A 17,464-nucleotide genomic window follows, 5' to 3' on the forward strand; every position below is an offset into this window, starting at 1 on the left:
AATGATTATAAATCATTATTTTTCTCTTACATTACCTTCAGAGACTACCATAGTGAAATATAAAAATAATCTAGATAGTTTATGAGTGGATATAATGAGAAGTTATACGCCTAATAAGTGAAATATTTCTAATGGCATTGAAATTGGCCAAATTTTTGGCAACTTTACAAAGCCGAAGTATTTGTTATTATTTGTATTCGGCATTCGCCATATTTCTTTTTTCAAATACAAATTAAATAAATAATCTATGGCATCTAATTAATTAAAAAATGAGATTTAAGTATTTAGAGGCCTATTTGTTTTTTTGGTTAAGACACTCATTATCATCCTTTGTTAATAGAAACTAATTTACGAAAATTGGGATTAAATTAATTCAATTGTCTCTCCTATCGTTTTTTTGCCAATATTTTTCAACTAAACCGATTATAGTTAAAATATTTTGGTAATAAAATTGATTACAGATCTAAATTTGAAACAGAATGAGCGGAAGAGATCGTTCCCCACGAAGAGATAATGATGGAAGGTAAATAATGACCAGTAAACTTCTAGATATATATTGCATGCCTCTGATCGAATAGCTAGGTATATATTGAATGAGTAAATTAAATACCTACACAAATTTATAACAGTCATATATAAAATCTGGTTCGATTCTCTGAAGTGAATAATGGAGAACACCAAGAACATTAATGTTTAGGACATATGTAGCACTTACATTTTTAATTTTTAAAATATTGCTAGAATCCGGAATCCGCGGAAAATCTGCCATTTTTTTAACGGATTCTTACCTATTAGAATCCTAATCCTGTCCAAAAATTTGACAGATTGCCATTCCCATATATAAAATAAGCCATTTTAATGATGACATTATCGATTAATTATTGTTTCAAAGTCTAGCCAGCCTTGACTGGTTGGTGTCGTATATGTGTAACAAAATTAAGTATTTTCTTTAAAATTTAAATATTAATGTTAATACCTATATACTCATTTGCTTATGATTTGTATAATGAATAATATATTTCTGTTAAGGATGAAAAAAGGAAATGTAGATAGGCGTATTTTTGTGAGTAACCTTCCCTATGAAGTGACCTGGCAGATGATCAAAGATTTGTTCAGAAAGGAAGTTGGTGAAGTCAATTTTGTCGAATTGTTTAATGTAAGCTTTTATTGTTAATTATCGCATCTTATTATATACAACCTTCCGTGGATAGTAAAATGTCAAAACTGGTATTAATAATATTATTTATAATTTTCATTCGTGGAAAATTGTCTATAATACGAAATGATTAATGATTTTTCAGTATGTCTCAGAACCAGTTCTAATGCAGCGGATGTTAATCGGTTTCGTAGCCATACTGGAGAAGTTACTTCTCTTTTAGTACAGTTGATTACATATTATGAAGACTTAAAAATAATTACGATTTAATTCATTCATTATTTATTCTTGCCAAAAATTGGGAAAATTCAAACTTTTATGATAACCTTATTAAGTTTTTCTTTATCAAGGATGAACAAGGACGTCCCAGGGGAGCTGGTATTATGGAGTTTGCCAGCACCGATTTAGCCAAGAGGGCCATTGAAAAAATGAATAGGTTTGACTTCAAAGGTAGGTTATGTTCCATTGTTCTGTACTAAAAATAATAATATTAATATAGCTAACCATTAAACTTGTCTTATCTTCAAATTTCATCCTTGAATAGTTCTTTGATGTTACTAATCATGTTAGGAAACTATTTTTACAACAATTCTCTATTATATTTAAATTGATCTTTAAAATATTAACTAATCTTGTGTTGTTTTTTTTCAATTTCTTCTAACATGAAAATTAAAGAAAGCTTGTTTAGTTGTTTTAAATTGAAATGACCTAGGTTAGGTATTTATAATTGTTCCAATATCATTTTAGTCAATTTTGCTTTTGTTTGATTGGTTCAACTATGTTTTGGTATTTTTGTAAACTGAAAGTGTTGCGATATTTCTGTTAAAGAATATATTGAACTTGATTATTCGGTTATATAGCTACATTTTCTTTGATTTCAACACTTTGTTGATATACAATATACATTGATGTGTAGCTAAAGTTAACATTATAAAGCAGTTCTTCATAGAATTACTATTTGATTTTTCAAATCTATTTGATTTGTTTTTGCGATCTTTAAACAGATGAATATTCAAAAATGGACTGTAGATGTGTTCAGTCTAAATTCTTTTCTCAGTGAGAAGATGATAAGAGATGGATTTGAAATGAATGTTTGTCCGTGCTCCTAATTGTACTAATCATATTTATTTTAAGGATTAAGTTGTTCTATCATTTATGTTTCCAGGTCGCAAAATCGTTGTCAAGGAGGATTTTGACGTAGAAAGGGACAAGTATGGTCGTATCATCACAGAAAAGGACAAGGAGCGAGGTTATGGCGGCGGCCGTGGTGCGGCTGGTCCCAGTGGTGGACGTAGTGGTGGTGGTCATGTGGAAAGGGCCACCCCTCAGGGTCCTGTTGATTACGGAAATACATATGGTCACCGTCTCTCTGTCAGCTTTCTCAAGAGTTTGGCAGCTGAGTGGACACGGCTGGACCCTTAGATGTAAAAACTTTATTTTAGTGTTTGGCCAAAATGACTTAGCAATTGTATCTGTAAGTACGTCTAATAACACCCTTTGCTATTTTTAAAATCCTAGAAAATTTTTTTGGCAAGAAAATTGCATAAATTCGCAACCTTTTTTAGCACAACTACTTAACTCAAGTTATAAAACTTTTTATATAAAATCCTTTTTACAAAAAATATCAATAATTACTTAAAATTAAACCTGAAAGAAAAAAATTCTCATTACACGTGTTAATTTTCATGTTTTTGGTCTTTTTTTGAGGAAAACATAACTTCTCCTTTTTTGACAATAATATATTTTTTTAACAATTCAAAGTAAAATATAATAAAACTTAAACGGTTTTTTTTGAATTATCAATTGAAAATTTCATCAAACATGCAATTTAAGTGATTAAAATTTAATAAAATCATTTTTTGAATGTTTAGAATTACCAATTTTCTACATTTAAAACAAAATGTTAACAAAATTTAAAAACATTCTAATATATAACTTCAAAAATCAATAACATTTTATAAAAAGATGTTTCAAAAAATAAATCATTAAAAGGTATTAAAATGCATTTGAAATTACTTAAAATTAAAATGAGAACATCTTTTTACATTGTATTCTGTGTAATAGAGTTTAAATGACATGATTAGTGAATGAAATATTTCCTAAACTCATTAAGCCTTTTTGTGACTATATTAAAAATAGTTTGTTTTGTTGTATATTGTTTTTTTATTCAAATATTTGACAAAATTTTCCCTACGTCAATAAAATAAAGTCAGTTTTTTACTGTTTCCAGGTTTTTCTTTATAATTATAACAATTAAATATAATATAAATCTTCATTATCTTTTATTTGAATTATCATACACATTAAAATGTGAAGTATAAGCTAGAATAGCACTTTTTTCAACGAATATTTTAATGACATTATATCAAAATAATTCCTCTTAAATACCACACAACATATGATTGGGAAGTATAGCCATTTCTTGGAGGTATAATATTTACAAAAATACTATTAATTCTGTTTTTATCAGAAGTTAAAAAAATTGAACAATTCTAAAATAATGGTTGGCTGTCTAGATATTGAGTACACTAAGACTACTGCTCTGTTCTATTGAAATAACGTTGCAAAAAGAGGGGTTCTGAAAGTAATCTACCTAATTTTTTTTAAAGAACCAACAAGTACTGTCAGTATCTTTTTTCTTGTAATCTAGCAGACAATCAAATCATAACACAATTTTCATGATAAAATATTCAGGTTTCTACTTCACATTTTAAAAAATATACTGATCAATAAAATGTTCAAAATTTTACTTTGTACTAATTGAAAAAATATGTTGTAATTCTTATTTTAAAGTTACATTTTTATCCCTGACAAAATCATAGACGACATTTAAAGGCATCTTATCTAAACTTTTTGAAGAAAAACTTAAAAACGTTAATTAAGTATGAAAACTATTTTCTTCGATTTTTCTGAAGTTATTATCGCATTCTATGGGTTTTTTATTATCATTTACTTATATCGAAAGTGCCAAACATTGTACCCCAACTTATTCATTTAATAAAAAACCAAGCGTGTGGATATAATGAGAAGTTATACGCCTAATAAGTGAAATATTTCTAATGGCATTGAAATTGGCCAAATTTTTGGCAACTTTACAAAGCCGAAGTATTTGTTATTATTTGTATTCGGCATTCGCCATATTTCTTTTTTCAAATACAAATTAAATAAATAATCTATGGCATCTAATTAATTAAAAAATGAGATTTAAGTATTTAGAGGCCTATTTGTTTTTTTGGTTAAGACACTCATTATCATCCTTTGTTAATAGAAACTAATTTACGAAAATTGGGATTAAATTAATTCAATTGTCTCTCCTATTGTTTTTTTGCCAATATTTTTCAACTAAACCGATTATAGTTAAAATATTTTGGTAATAAAATTGATTACAGATCTAAATTTGAAACAGAATGAGCGGAAGAGATCGTTCCCCACGAAGAGATAATGATGGAAGGTAAATAATGACCAGTAAACTTCTAGATATATATTGCATGCCTCTGATCGAATAGCTAGGTATATATTGAATGAGTAAATTAAATACCTACACAAATTTATAACAGTCATATATAAAATCTGGTTCGATTCTCTGAAGTGAATAATGGAGAACACCAAGAACATTAATGTTTAGGACATATGTAGCACTTACATTTTTAATTTTTAAAATATTGCTAGAATCCGGAATCCGCGGAAAATCTGCCATTTTTTTAACGGATTCTTACCTATTAGAATCCTAATCCTGTCCAAACATTTGACAGATTGCCATTCCCATATATAAAATAAGCCATTTTAATGATGACATTATCGATTAATTATTGTTTCAAAGTCTAGCCAGCCTTGACTGGTTGGTGTCGTATATGTGTAACAAAATTAAGTATTTTCTTTAAAATTTAAATATTAATGTTAATACCTATATACTCATTTGCTTATGATTTGTATAATGAATAATATATTTCTGTTAAGGATGAAAAAAGGAAATGTAGATAGGCGTATTTTTGTGAGTAACCTTCCCTATGAAGTGACCTGGCAGATGATCAAAGATTTGTTCAGAAAGGAAGTTGGTGAAGTCAATTTCGTCGAATTGTTTAATGTAAGCTTTTATTGTTAATTATCGCATCTTATTATATACAACCTTCCGTGGATAGTAAAATGTCAAAACTGGTATTAATAATATTATTTATAATTTTCATTCGTGGAAAATTGTCTATAATACGAAATGATTAATGATTTTTCAGTATGTCTCAGAACCAGTTCTAATGCAGCGGATGTTAATCGGTTTCGTAGCCATACTGGAGAAGTTACTTCTCTTTTAGTACAGTTGATTACATATTATGAAGACTTAAAAATAATTACGATTTAATTCATTCATTATTTATTCTTGCCAAAAATTGGGAAAATTCAAACTTTTATGATAACCTTATTAAGTTTTTCTTTATCAAGGATGAACAAGGACGTCCCAGGGGAGCTGGTATTATGGAGTTTGCCAGCACCGATTTAGCCAAGAGGGCCATTGAAAAAATGAATAGGTTTGACTTCAAAGGTAGGTTATGTTCCATTGTTCTGTACTAAAAATAATAATATTAATATAGCTAACCATTAAACTTGTCTTATCTTCAAATTTCATCCTTGAATAGTTCTTTGATGTTACTAATCATGTTAGGAAACTATTTTTACAACAATTCTCTATTATATTTAAATTGATCTTTAAAATATTAACTAATCTTGTGTTGTTTTTTTCAATTTCTTCTAACATGAAAATTAAAGAAAGCTTGTTTAGTTGTTTTAAATTGAAATGACCTAGGTTAGGTATTTATAATTGTTCCAATATCATTTTAGTCAATTTTGCTTTTGTTTGATTGGTTCAACTATGTTTTGGTATTTTTGTAAACTGAAAGTGTTGCGATATTTCTGTTAAAGAATATATTGAACTTGATTATTCGGTTATATAGCTACATTTTCTTTGATTTCAACACTTTGTTGATATACAATATACATTGATGTGTAGCTAAAGTTAACATTATAAAGCAGTTCTTCATAGAATTACTATTTGATTTTTCAAATCTATTTGATTTGTTTTTGCGATCTTTAAACAGATGAATATTCAAAAATGGACTGTAGATGTGTTCAGTCTAGAGTCTTTTCTCAGTGAGAAGATGATAAGAGATGGATTTGAAATGAATGTTTGTCCGTGCTCCTAATTGTACTAATCATATTTATTTTAAGGATTAAGTTGTTTTATCATTTATGTTTCCAGGTCGCAAAATCGTTGTCAAGGAGGATTTTGACGTAGAAAGGGACAAGTATGGTCGTATCATCACAGAAAAGGACAAGGAGCGAGGTTATGGCGGCGGCCGTGGTGCGGCTGGTCCCAGTGGTGGACGTAGTGGTGGTGGTCATGTGGAAAGGGCCACCCCTCAGGGTCCTGTTGATTACGGAAATACATATGGTCTCTCTGTCCGCTTTCTCGAGAGTTTGGGCATTGATGGTCCTCTGAATACAAGGATATTTGTGTCAAACTTGTCCTATGATGTAAGTTATCATTTCTGCATTACTATAAATTTTTGCTTGCGATAAAATTGAAATTAGCTTTCAGGCAAATAGAATTCATTGTATTTATATTGTCTGATCGAATCCAGCAGTTTTAATCCCGTCGGTTTGCCCATAAGATTACTATAGTAAAGCGTTTTTTTCTTGCCAATTCTTCTTTGAGGATATACTCATTAGAAAAAACTTGCTATAAAATTGTTTCTTATTGGGCGGTATATGCTATAAACAATTTGATATTTTTATTGCCGAACACTTAGTATGTAATTTTATTTTAACTTGGGTTGGCACTCCGTCTAATTGTTTTGACCGCCAAAAATAAAACTGATTTTCCGTGGATTCCGGATTCTTATTTTTTTGACGAATTCCGGACTAGGTATGGATTTCGGATTATAGTAATATTTTAAAGTCTTTTTAAAAAATTGAGGGATTAAAATTTTACCGGGTACTGGAAAGAATCTAACGCTGCGTTTTTTCATATTTTCACAGTAGCTTTTCTCCTATTTCTTGGTGGTGTAGGTGGGGAGAGATGGGGGAGGGGTGGAGATCTTTGCCTTCAATGAGGGGAGGTTGAATGAAAAAACTCAAGACGCTAATTTTAGCCTAACAAGTAAGAATCCGAATCCGCTATTTAAAAAAACGATTCGAATTCTGGATTCAAAAATTGGGCGGATTCCGGATTCTGGATTGCCAACCTTAATATCCTAACTGCTGTAAATAAAAAGTAAGTAGGTATTCCTACATTGTAGGATTTTGTAGAAAATAATTCTGCTATTTCACATTCTTTACTATATGATTTGACAAAATTGTGTACCTACATATTTGAAATGGAATTATTCATTCAGTTTTGCTTAACAATGTTATTCATCATAATCCATGGGTTAGTTTTCTTCAGATGGTTTTGTTCATATTTCCTGGATAGTTTTAAGAAGCATATCGTCATAGTGTAATAATGTTTTTGTTGTTAAATCCATTGCTCTGATCAAACATTTATACATGTATGATGTCATTTCTCATTGTTCTTAGTTTTTGTTTGTTTATGACATCGTTTTGCTGAGCTAGGTTCCATTCACGAGGGTGTGAAAGGTCACTCATATCAATATCATTCCTCACTTGCTATGGTAACATATTATTCATGTACATGAGATTACTATTGTCAAAATCAACGCAATGCCACTGTCTTAATTGGTGTTGTTGGTATTATCAACACTGAAATAACTACCTAGTTAAAAACTTTAATGGAAATCGCACTTGGAATCTAACTGCACGATCCTTTTCAATCAGAGCTAAGTAATGTCCACTGATTCGAATGTTTTATGATGAAAAGAAGTTATAGCAGAACATCTGAAAATAGGCAATTGTAGAATTTGCAGTAGTTTATTTTTGTCGGAAGAAATCATTTTGAGGATTTTTTATGATGAATAACATTATTAATGCAGCTTATAACTAAAATTTGTAGTGGCATTCTCTAACTCATTCTGTACATTCGTCCGTACATCTTTGGATACTGAAGCTAAACCTTTGATTTTTGTCAACATTTTTGAGCATCTTTCAGTAGGAATTATCTATTACGGATGTATTGCTCTAAGGAAGCTTTGACAGTGAAGTAACATATGTCTAAGGTATTTTTAGTCTGATTTTCGGTCGTTGTATGTCCTTTGCTGTCTGGTTTTAAAATTTCATAGAAAATCAACTGAGAATTTAATTTCCATGTTTGTGACAACTCAACATAAGTGTAAATGAAAACTGCTTCTCAGATTCGTTAAGACAATTCTCTTGATCATTGAATATCTGCCCTAATTGTTCCTTTGTTGTTCCCTTTCCCTTCTAACAGATCTTTTGAGATTTATGTATTTGCTATTAAACTAAGGTATAAAGGGGGGAGGCGGATGTGCCACTTTTTGAAACCAAAACTAAAAGTCAAAGGAACTCAACTAAAAAAAGAGTTACAGGTCTGAGATTTTGCATGGCAGTTGCTTTATAGGGTTACAATATGGAACAGTGAAGAAACGGCGGTGCAACCGCCGAAAAACGCTGAGAAATTGCAAAAAAAAATTCGGCGGGAAACGGCGGTTTTCGGCGGTTGCGCCGCCGTTTCTTCACAGTTCCATATTGTACCCCAATAAAGCAACTGCCATGCAAAATCTCACACCTGTAACTCTTTTTTTAGTCGAGTTCCTTTGTTGTCTTTTAGTTTTGGTTTCAAAAAGTGGCACATCCGCCTCCCCCCTTTTGTCATCCTTATTTTTGTTTTTATTTGTAGTGTCTGAATAGTTAGGTTCTTTGTAAGTTGAAGTTCTTTTTCAAATTATCTAAATTTTCTATTTGTCCATTTGATTACTTTTGTCAAGAAAATGTCCTAAATTTCCCCCTTTCCTGTTCTTAAACATATAAAAATTGTATGTAAAAAATAATTCTTATCAACAATAGATCGACGAGCGCAAGTTGAGAGAAGTGTTTAGACTGGCTGGTAACGTTGTAGCTATTGAGCTTGCTAGGAACTTTAAAACATTCATAATTGAAATAAGACTTATACGTTATTTTGCTGAAAAAAACTTGTATATTTTGTTTAAGAACCAAATAGTAAAAGTAATTTTTTTAACTTCATAACTATAAATGAGTAAGTACAATATTATTTTCTGTAAGCAATAACACTAGATACACTCAATGAAAAAGCCCTCTGATTATTGATGATTGAACACTAAAAAATGTCAGGTTTAAAACTAGTAAATCATTTATGAATGTTTTCTTTTGTGTACAGAGATAAAGAGGGAAAATCCCGTGGATTTGCTGTGGTCGTGTATGATCACCCTGTCGAGGCTGTACAAGCAATTTCTATGCTGGGTGATCAGCAGCTCATGGACAGGCGTCTCGCCGTCAGGATGGATAAATCTAAGGAATGGCTGCTATTTTAGATAAAGTAAAAATGTACCTATCCATTTTTTTGTTAATAAGTATATAAAGGTAAAACAACATTTAAAAGTAATGATGGATGGACAAACGGACAATGAAAAGTCTAAAAGAAAATGAAAGATATTATTCTATAATTCACGATACCTATTATAAATTATAAATATCTATGTTTTTAAGCATACCAACAGACCTATTGATACAGGGACCTTCAGCCGAGTAAATAATAATTCCCTCAATAGCGTCACGGACTGCGGCCGTGAAGTGAATTTTTCCGAGTTTTTATGCATCACAGTTTTTAAAAAATGAGATACAAAATAGCAACCACTTCCATCATTAAGGGTGAGGAACCTCCACGTAATATGAACAGACTGCCAGAGGGTCTTAGTGGAGTGGGTATGGGACTGGGAGATAATGGGGCTCCACTTTGGGATGTCAGGTTAATATAACTTTAATATTTTTAATTAGGTACAGTGTACCACTCAGTGTACACTGACTACTTTATCATAGCAGTCTCGCTAATCTTTATTACCTAGAATCTCTTAGCCAAAGTGTTAAAGTAATATAATCCTAAAATATTATGAATTTAAGCACAATCGCATCTAAATCAATAATGATTGTTAACCATTATAGCGACGGAACAGTTTGTTATCATATGTTTTCAAACTCACTGCCCCTCCCCTGAGCCTCCTGTTAGAATTATGTATTAACCGTCAATTTTTTTACAGAAACAATCTGCCCAGCGACACTGGCAACACAATGAACAGCGGAATGAGTGGTGGTATGGGAGGTGGTATGGGCAATGGCATGCAAGACATGACAGCTCAGTCATCAGTTGTGAATAACACAGCTGCGACTGCATTACAAACAGCTCTGGCTGCCATTATGACTGCTGGAGCTGGTCTGGCGGGCACTGGCCAGCAACAGACTGGCAACGCAGGTAACAATATTTAACGAAATTTTTAATTTAAAAAAACTATCTCTAAAAAGTTAGTTTAATGAAGCACCTGTAAGTTACTGAGGTCTGTAAAGGTTATTTTCATTTGAAAACATAGCCACTACAGCCTAATATGTAACTAGAATAAGGGAATTCCACCAGGCTTTCTTATAAGGAACAGCATATTAGTTTCAGCCATTACATCTTGTAAAATATTTTGTATTTATGTTTCCTTAAATTGAAATAAAAAAAAATTCTTTTTCAGCTTTGACAGCCTTGATGGGCGCCGGAGGCTTGTCTGGCGGTTTGGGTGGGGCAAGCAGCAGTTTGAACGGCGGTGGCGGCATGTCCATGTCAAGCGGGCTGGGACGGTCAGATATGGGTGCCATGGGCAGCAGCGGGATGGCTGATAGAATTGGAATGAACAGTATGTCTGATAGAATTGGAATGAGCAGTATGGCTGATAGACTGGACAGTTACAACGACAGGTATATTGTAAAAAATAATAGCCAGATACGTATTTTAGTAGCTTACAAGAAGCTTCTTTTTGTTTGTTATTTACAACATCTCTATTTCTATTAAAAACTATTTTTTTTATGTCATGATAAGAGATGATAAGCAAAAGCAAGTAGCATGAAGTTTTTTATGTGTTTTGTTAATATTTTTCTTATTACAGATTGAGCATGGGAGGCATGGATAGAATGGACAGGATGTCTACTATGGATATGGACAGAGGCATGGACAGGTATTTATTTAGGATAGATAATAGAAAATCTACCATACATTTATAAGTGAATGGGATCTAGTATGGCGGTTAGGTTCATATCTTACTGCTAGGTACCCAACTTAAAGTAGTTTTTTATCTCTTTTCCTAATATTGATAAAGCTAGAATAAGAATTCCATTTATTCAATGTTGTATCACTTAGCAAAACTTTAAATTTCTTTCTGCCCTTCGAGGATGAAGAAGGCAAAAAATTACAATTTTGCCATGTGATCATTATTTTGACAGAATAATTTGGAAACATTCCCACATTTGCAATGTTATGAAAATGCGATGCATAATTTGGTCGTATTTTCAGCGAAAATACAAAAATTAAAATAGCTTTTAATATTTTTAGAACATAATTTAGCTACTACTCTTTACTGAAAATGGTACCTTTATAAAAATTAATGAATTATGTAATTACTTCTTCAGGTCTCGACTGGGTGGCATGTCTTCTGGGGGTATGATGGGTGGTTCTAGTTCTGGAATGATGGTTGGTTCCGGCAGTGGTATGATGGGAGGAGGCAATGATTACAAGAGTGATAGAGATAAGTTTAGTGATAAGGTAAGAATTAATCATTAGACAAATGGATAATTTTAAGTTAAAGTATGACTTTGGACTAGGAAAAAAAATTTATTTTGGCAATGAATTGTGCTATAATGAATGAGGGATGAGAAAAAAAGGACTGAAGGAATGTTTTGAGTAGTTAAAGTTTCACATATGGTAAAAAAGAGAAAGGTGCTTTCACACTAAGTGCCTGTTGAGCACTGATAACACCCTTATTTTTGAAACAAAATAGAAAACAAGGGTGGTGGGTTATTCTATTCCCAACTACTTGCAGTAGGTACTAACCCTACTGGATTCATGCTTCGTTGGCTAAGATAACCCCGATGAGTATCAATATTGGAGCGTAATAATTTCAATCAATCTTAAAATATTTTGTATGGACTCAAACCAATTATCCCTAGATCTGTAGTTAATCATTTATTTCTAACCAGGCACTAAATGAATTAAAACTTAAGGTGATTGTCCGTAACCTGCCCAACAATATGTCCTGGCAAGCATTGAAGGAGAAGTTTATGCCAGTTGGGGAAGTGAAGTATGCCGAGATGAAGGAGAGGGGCTGCGGTATTATCAGGTACATTTGAACATGAACTGTTCTGATCCTGACAAAACATAAATAGTCTGATCTCTTTCTGGGATGTAATCCTACATAACATTATATATATTTTTTTCTCATTTATTCTCCATCCTCTGGGCCTAGGCTATCGTTAGTGTATATTTTTAAAAGTTCTACATTATGTACTAGTGACTTGATTATAGAGAAGCTACGCTTATATTGTAGTATGTTGTCCTAGGAATCATTGTTTTAAAATTCAGATTTCATACAAAAACAAGTTTTAAATATTAGCATGTTCTAAATGAACGCACAGTCTTTCTGTTAACGAATATATAGTTGTGTTTTAAGTCTCGCCTAACTATTATAGGTATCATGCAAAGTTTAAAATCGACAGGAAATTCTAACATGCTTCACTTAAAGATTAGTACTACAGGCGGACGGACCTAACTTTATTGTTAAAAACTTCTCTTCAAAAAAAGATCAGTTGACCTCGTTCATAATGTATTCAAATATTATAAAACAAGGATCTTAACGTCACAAAAGCAAAGCTTAAATCTTTTTCAAAAATTATTAATAGATCGATGTATTGAGTAAGGCGGGGCTATCTCTGTATCTAGGCAAAGTCGGTAATTTTTTACACACTCTCATTAAATGACATTTTTCTCCATGTTCAAATGGACTGACAGAAAAAAAACATAAAATCAAATTTGTTCCTTATTAAATTGCCTACAAAAAAAGTATGAAAGCTCGAGTGGCTTTGCTTATAAGTATAAATTTTTTATGATTGTTTATTTAATTATTATAAGAGCTATTCATTATGGACAGACAAGCATATCATGAATATAGAAAATCTTCGCTGTAAAATAAAGTTTGATAAACTTTGTCAGAATCGAATGTTACAATTTAAAATATTCAGACTTGTAAGCTGTTAAAACTGTTAATTACTAAAGGGAAAAAGGATCTCTCAATGAAAAATTTATCATTAACCAAATTCTTATTCTTCAAATATGACAAGAGGTTAATTGCAAACAAAGATGTATTGATGTGGATTACTTTAACTGCCACTGTCCACTCCCTCCCTGAATTAGCTCATAAAATATGAATGTTATGAGTAAACTTTTGGTTTGTCACTATGAATGCTAAATAGGGATATTATTATTTTATAAAGACAAGAACTCTATTGTTTGAAAATTTAAGGGTGTGCAAAAAAAATGCGGACATTTTTAAAATTGAAATTGCGCGGCTTGTGTTAATAGTAGAACAATGTTACGCATATCGTAAGAACCGCTAGGAAGTCTTTTTTTTGGAAATATAAGAATGATTCCTCTGCTACGTATAGTTACGGAGCTACGTGTTAAAATGTCCCAACTGATGTAAAACTTGACTTGCGAGTAAATCATTAAAGATTAAATTAAAGGGTATGTAAATAAAAATACGTACATTTTTAAAATTCTAATTGCTCGGCTTGTGTTAATGGTAGAAAAATGTTTTGCATACCTATGGATTCGCTATAAACTCTTTTTTTTTTGAAATATAAGAACCATTCATGTGCTACGTATAATTTATGAGCTATGTGGTAGAATCTTCCAACTGACTTAAAACTAAAAAAAAATTCCACTTTTCTCACATTTATCAATACAGCTCCTAAACCTAAAAATAGCACAAAAATCATACTTATATTTTCAAAAAATAGAGCTTATGACGGTTCTAACGATATACATAGCATTTTTCTACTATTCACACAAGCCGAGCAGTTTGAATTTTAAAAATGTCCGCATTTTTGCACACCCTTTTTTTTATCTTTAATGATTTACTCGCAAGTCAAGTTTTAAGTCGGTTGGGACATTTTACCACATCGCTCCGTAACTATACGTAGCAGAGGAATGTTCTTATATTTCCAAAAAATAGACTTCCTAACGGTTCTAACGATATGCGTAACATTTTTCTACTATTAACACAAGCCGCGCAATTTGAATTTTAAAGGGTACATATTTTTTTATATACTTTAATCTTTAATGATTTACTCGCAAGTCAAGTTTTAAGGCAGTTGGGACATTTTACCACATCGCTCCTAAAATATACGTAGCACAGGAATCGTTTTTATATTTCCTAAAAATAGACTTCCTAACGGTTCTAACGATATGCGTAACATTTTTCTACTATTAACACAAGCCGCACAATTTCAATTTTAAAAATGTCCGCATTTTTTTGCACACCCTTTAATTACAGAAAAAAATCCGCCAATATTTATAAAGACACTCAACAGTTTTAAAGTAAAAGTATATTCATTCACTTCTTATTTGGTTAAAGAATGAACTTTTAAGAGCCATCATAATAAAAACAAGTTAATGTTATTTATAGCATCGTATTATAAACAGCTTTCGCGGGTATAAAAATGTACAATGTAAGATTAAAAACAGTGTCAATGTTCGTAGAAAACTGGATATAATACGATGCTATACACAGTTTTTCAGTATAGCTGAGAACCAGTTCTAATTCACCGGATATTAATCGGCTTCGAAAAATATTACTGAATTTTTATCTGGACCGTAAAGAATAAAACATTGCCATTGAAACTAGAAAGGACTTTTTCATCATCTTTACCTTTTTATACACATTTTTAATAGCGATGCTATCATACAAATAGGATGGGTTCGTCCGTACGTAACGGATAGCTATCATCGTTAGTTTAGGCATGATTTCGTTACCAGTTCGGTACAATTAAGAACGTGTATCACCTCTAAATTCATTAATTAGATATTACATTATTCTTTATGCATATAAACGTTGTATTATTATTATTCATACACAAGTTTACTGTACTTTGTTTATTTGTTTATCCTTTTCTTGTCATTCATACACAGGTGGTGGGTTCTTAAAAAAAAAGCACCATTGAATAATAATTTACAATACTTTGTTTCACTAAGATGGTAGAATTTTAAAACAATTATTGAAAAATAGTTAATGATTTTGGAGGATATTTTACAACAATAATTTTGGTGATATGGCTACCATAGCCGATTAAGCGATCCTAATCTTTTTTAAGAATCCAACTCCGTTTGATAGATTAGTCGAGTATTTACTTTGTTACACAATGAATATGTTTAGAATTATTGACATTTTTTTTCTCAGTCATTATAAAATTTCTTAGGAAAACAAAGCATTGTAAACTATTTTTATTATTAAAAGATGCTTCGCAACTAGTCTCTGTAAGAGAAGGGGGGGGGGGGAAGAGGTGAAAAGTAGTATAAAACCAGCCCAAGATATTAATAAAGATTCTCTGAAAAGTATAACTTATTCAAACAGGCGTTTTCTGAGATCCTAAACGGCTTTCCGTGGATAGTCCTTCGGCACATCGGGGCTAAAAAACTGGTTTTAATCTTATAATTGTACATTTTTATATTCGTAGAAAGCTGGATATAATACGATGATAGACATAGTTTTTTTCGTATGGATGAGAACCGGATTCGAATGATTACGAGAAATACAATTATTTTTTTTCAGGTTTGCGTCAGAACGTGAGGCGGAACGGGCAGTTGGAGCCATGAACAGACAAAGATTAGACGGAAGAACAATTGAAGTTGCGCTGTATTAATAAATCAACCAAATATCTCACAATAATCATAAGAATCCAAAGTTAATTCCGACACTGAAAATATAAAAGCATATTATGTATACATACACTGATAGTAGCAATTCTGTTAACCCCCCAAACTTATTAAATGATTAATTATGCACAATAAGATTGAAGTAAAAATTTTGTCAAACCAATGGCTTTAAGCAAACTTTCTGAAAGTTATTTTGGTTGAAAATCTAATTTAATGTTTCGATTTACTCTGTAAAATATATATGTGTATTATTTTGTGATTTTTTTTCTTGACCATTTTTGTTTCACAGTTGAATCATTGTTTATAAATAATTGCATTTTCAATAAATAAAATTAATATAATATTTTTTTTCGGGAATTCTCTGTTGTTGTTAAGTACTTTTATGGATATTGAGGGATTAGACACTAGACGATATTTTTTTACATACAAATTACTCCTGTATATTAAAATAACATTTTGTTTTTAAGTGGATACTTTCTTGATTAGATCTTCCAATCAAAGGCACTTCCAAGCTGGACCCGTCTACCTTGGCATTCAGAGCCATTCTTTCTCCCAAAGTTACAGAACCATTTTGCCGACTTCCCTCACCTACATTATCTATTGTTCAGAGGTTTTTAACCTCTTTAACCTGCAGTGGATATGAAATTGAAGATTGCAAAAAGTACTCTTAGTTTCTAAACTAAACTGATGAAAAAACGCGTTGTGAAACATAGAATGATAGTATAATTTACCTTTGTTGGCCTTTTTTTTCAAAAACCAAGAAAACTTTGATCGGCCACTCTTTCAGTTATAAACAGTGTTCTGGAGCCGGGAGCAGCAACATTTTTGGTGGAGCCGGATCCGGAGCCGTATTTTTCGTTAAAAACGGCTCCGGATTAGCTAAGAATGATTTTTTAAAGTAATATTATGATTTGGCAACGGTCTATTTCCATATAATAAACTGAAAAACTATTGCTACTTAACAAATAGACACACATCCTTCTACTTTTATATAGCTTTAATCAAATAAAAGCTAAATATTTTATATTATTTATCTTATTTTATCAAATTCAATAATGAAAAAAAAATTGATATATTAATTTTAAGGTAGAGGAGCCGGAGCTGGAGCCGTATTTCAAAATACGGCTCCGCGGAGCCGGAGCCGCATCAAAATTATACGGCTCCGACACCCTGGTTATAAAATATAATAATTCCCTTAGTGTTTGTAAAAGATAATTTTAATTTCTTAATTTAGAGTTCCTTTAAACGTTCTACTCAAAAAGTATTTAAAAAAACGTTTTGTACATATGCATGTTATTCATATTCTACTTTTATAACTTGTAAGGAGGACACACAAAATCTAGAAAAGTAACAGGATGTCTTTATATCTGCACCGAAAGTTCTTGCTAACCATTTAATCAAAATGGTTCTCCATGACTGTAAAGTAGTAT

At 31.4% G+C, this 17,464-nt stretch overlaps 2 protein-coding genes across 2 annotated transcripts; both read left to right on the plus strand.

Moving 5' to 3' along the window:
* Positions 1–367: 367 nt before the first annotated feature.
* LOC145313672 (uncharacterized) lies at positions 368–2,714 on the plus strand. The gene is made up of 4 exons (XM_080153195.1): positions 368–523; positions 1,030–1,156; positions 1,507–1,606; positions 2,322–2,714. The coding sequence occupies exons 1-4, from the start codon at positions 480–482 to the stop codon at positions 2,576–2,578; spliced, it is 528 nt and encodes a 175-aa protein (XP_080009321.1). The 5' UTR covers positions 368–479; the 3' UTR covers positions 2,579–2,714.
* Positions 2,715–4,166: 1,452 nt separating this feature from the next.
* LOC145313671 (myelin expression factor 2-like) lies at positions 4,167–16,375 on the plus strand. Its single transcript, XM_080153194.1, has 13 exons — positions 4,167–4,607; positions 5,114–5,240; positions 5,591–5,690; positions 6,405–6,679; positions 9,125–9,190; positions 9,454–9,587; positions 9,942–10,043; positions 10,333–10,544; positions 10,807–11,029; positions 11,218–11,286; positions 11,738–11,870; positions 12,329–12,444; positions 15,931–16,375. Exons 1-13 carry the CDS (start codon positions 4,564–4,566, stop codon positions 16,019–16,021), a joined length of 1,692 nt encoding a protein of 563 aa, XP_080009320.1. The 5' UTR covers positions 4,167–4,563; the 3' UTR covers positions 16,022–16,375.
* The last annotated feature ends 1,089 nt before the right edge of the window (positions 16,376–17,464 follow it).

Source organism: Acartia tonsa, chromosome 3 (assembly GCF_053477335.1).
Source record: "Acartia tonsa isolate MP-2025a chromosome 3, ASM5347733v1, whole genome shotgun sequence".
Lineage (NCBI taxonomy): Eukaryota > Metazoa > Arthropoda > Copepoda > Calanoida > Acartiidae > Acartia > Acartia tonsa.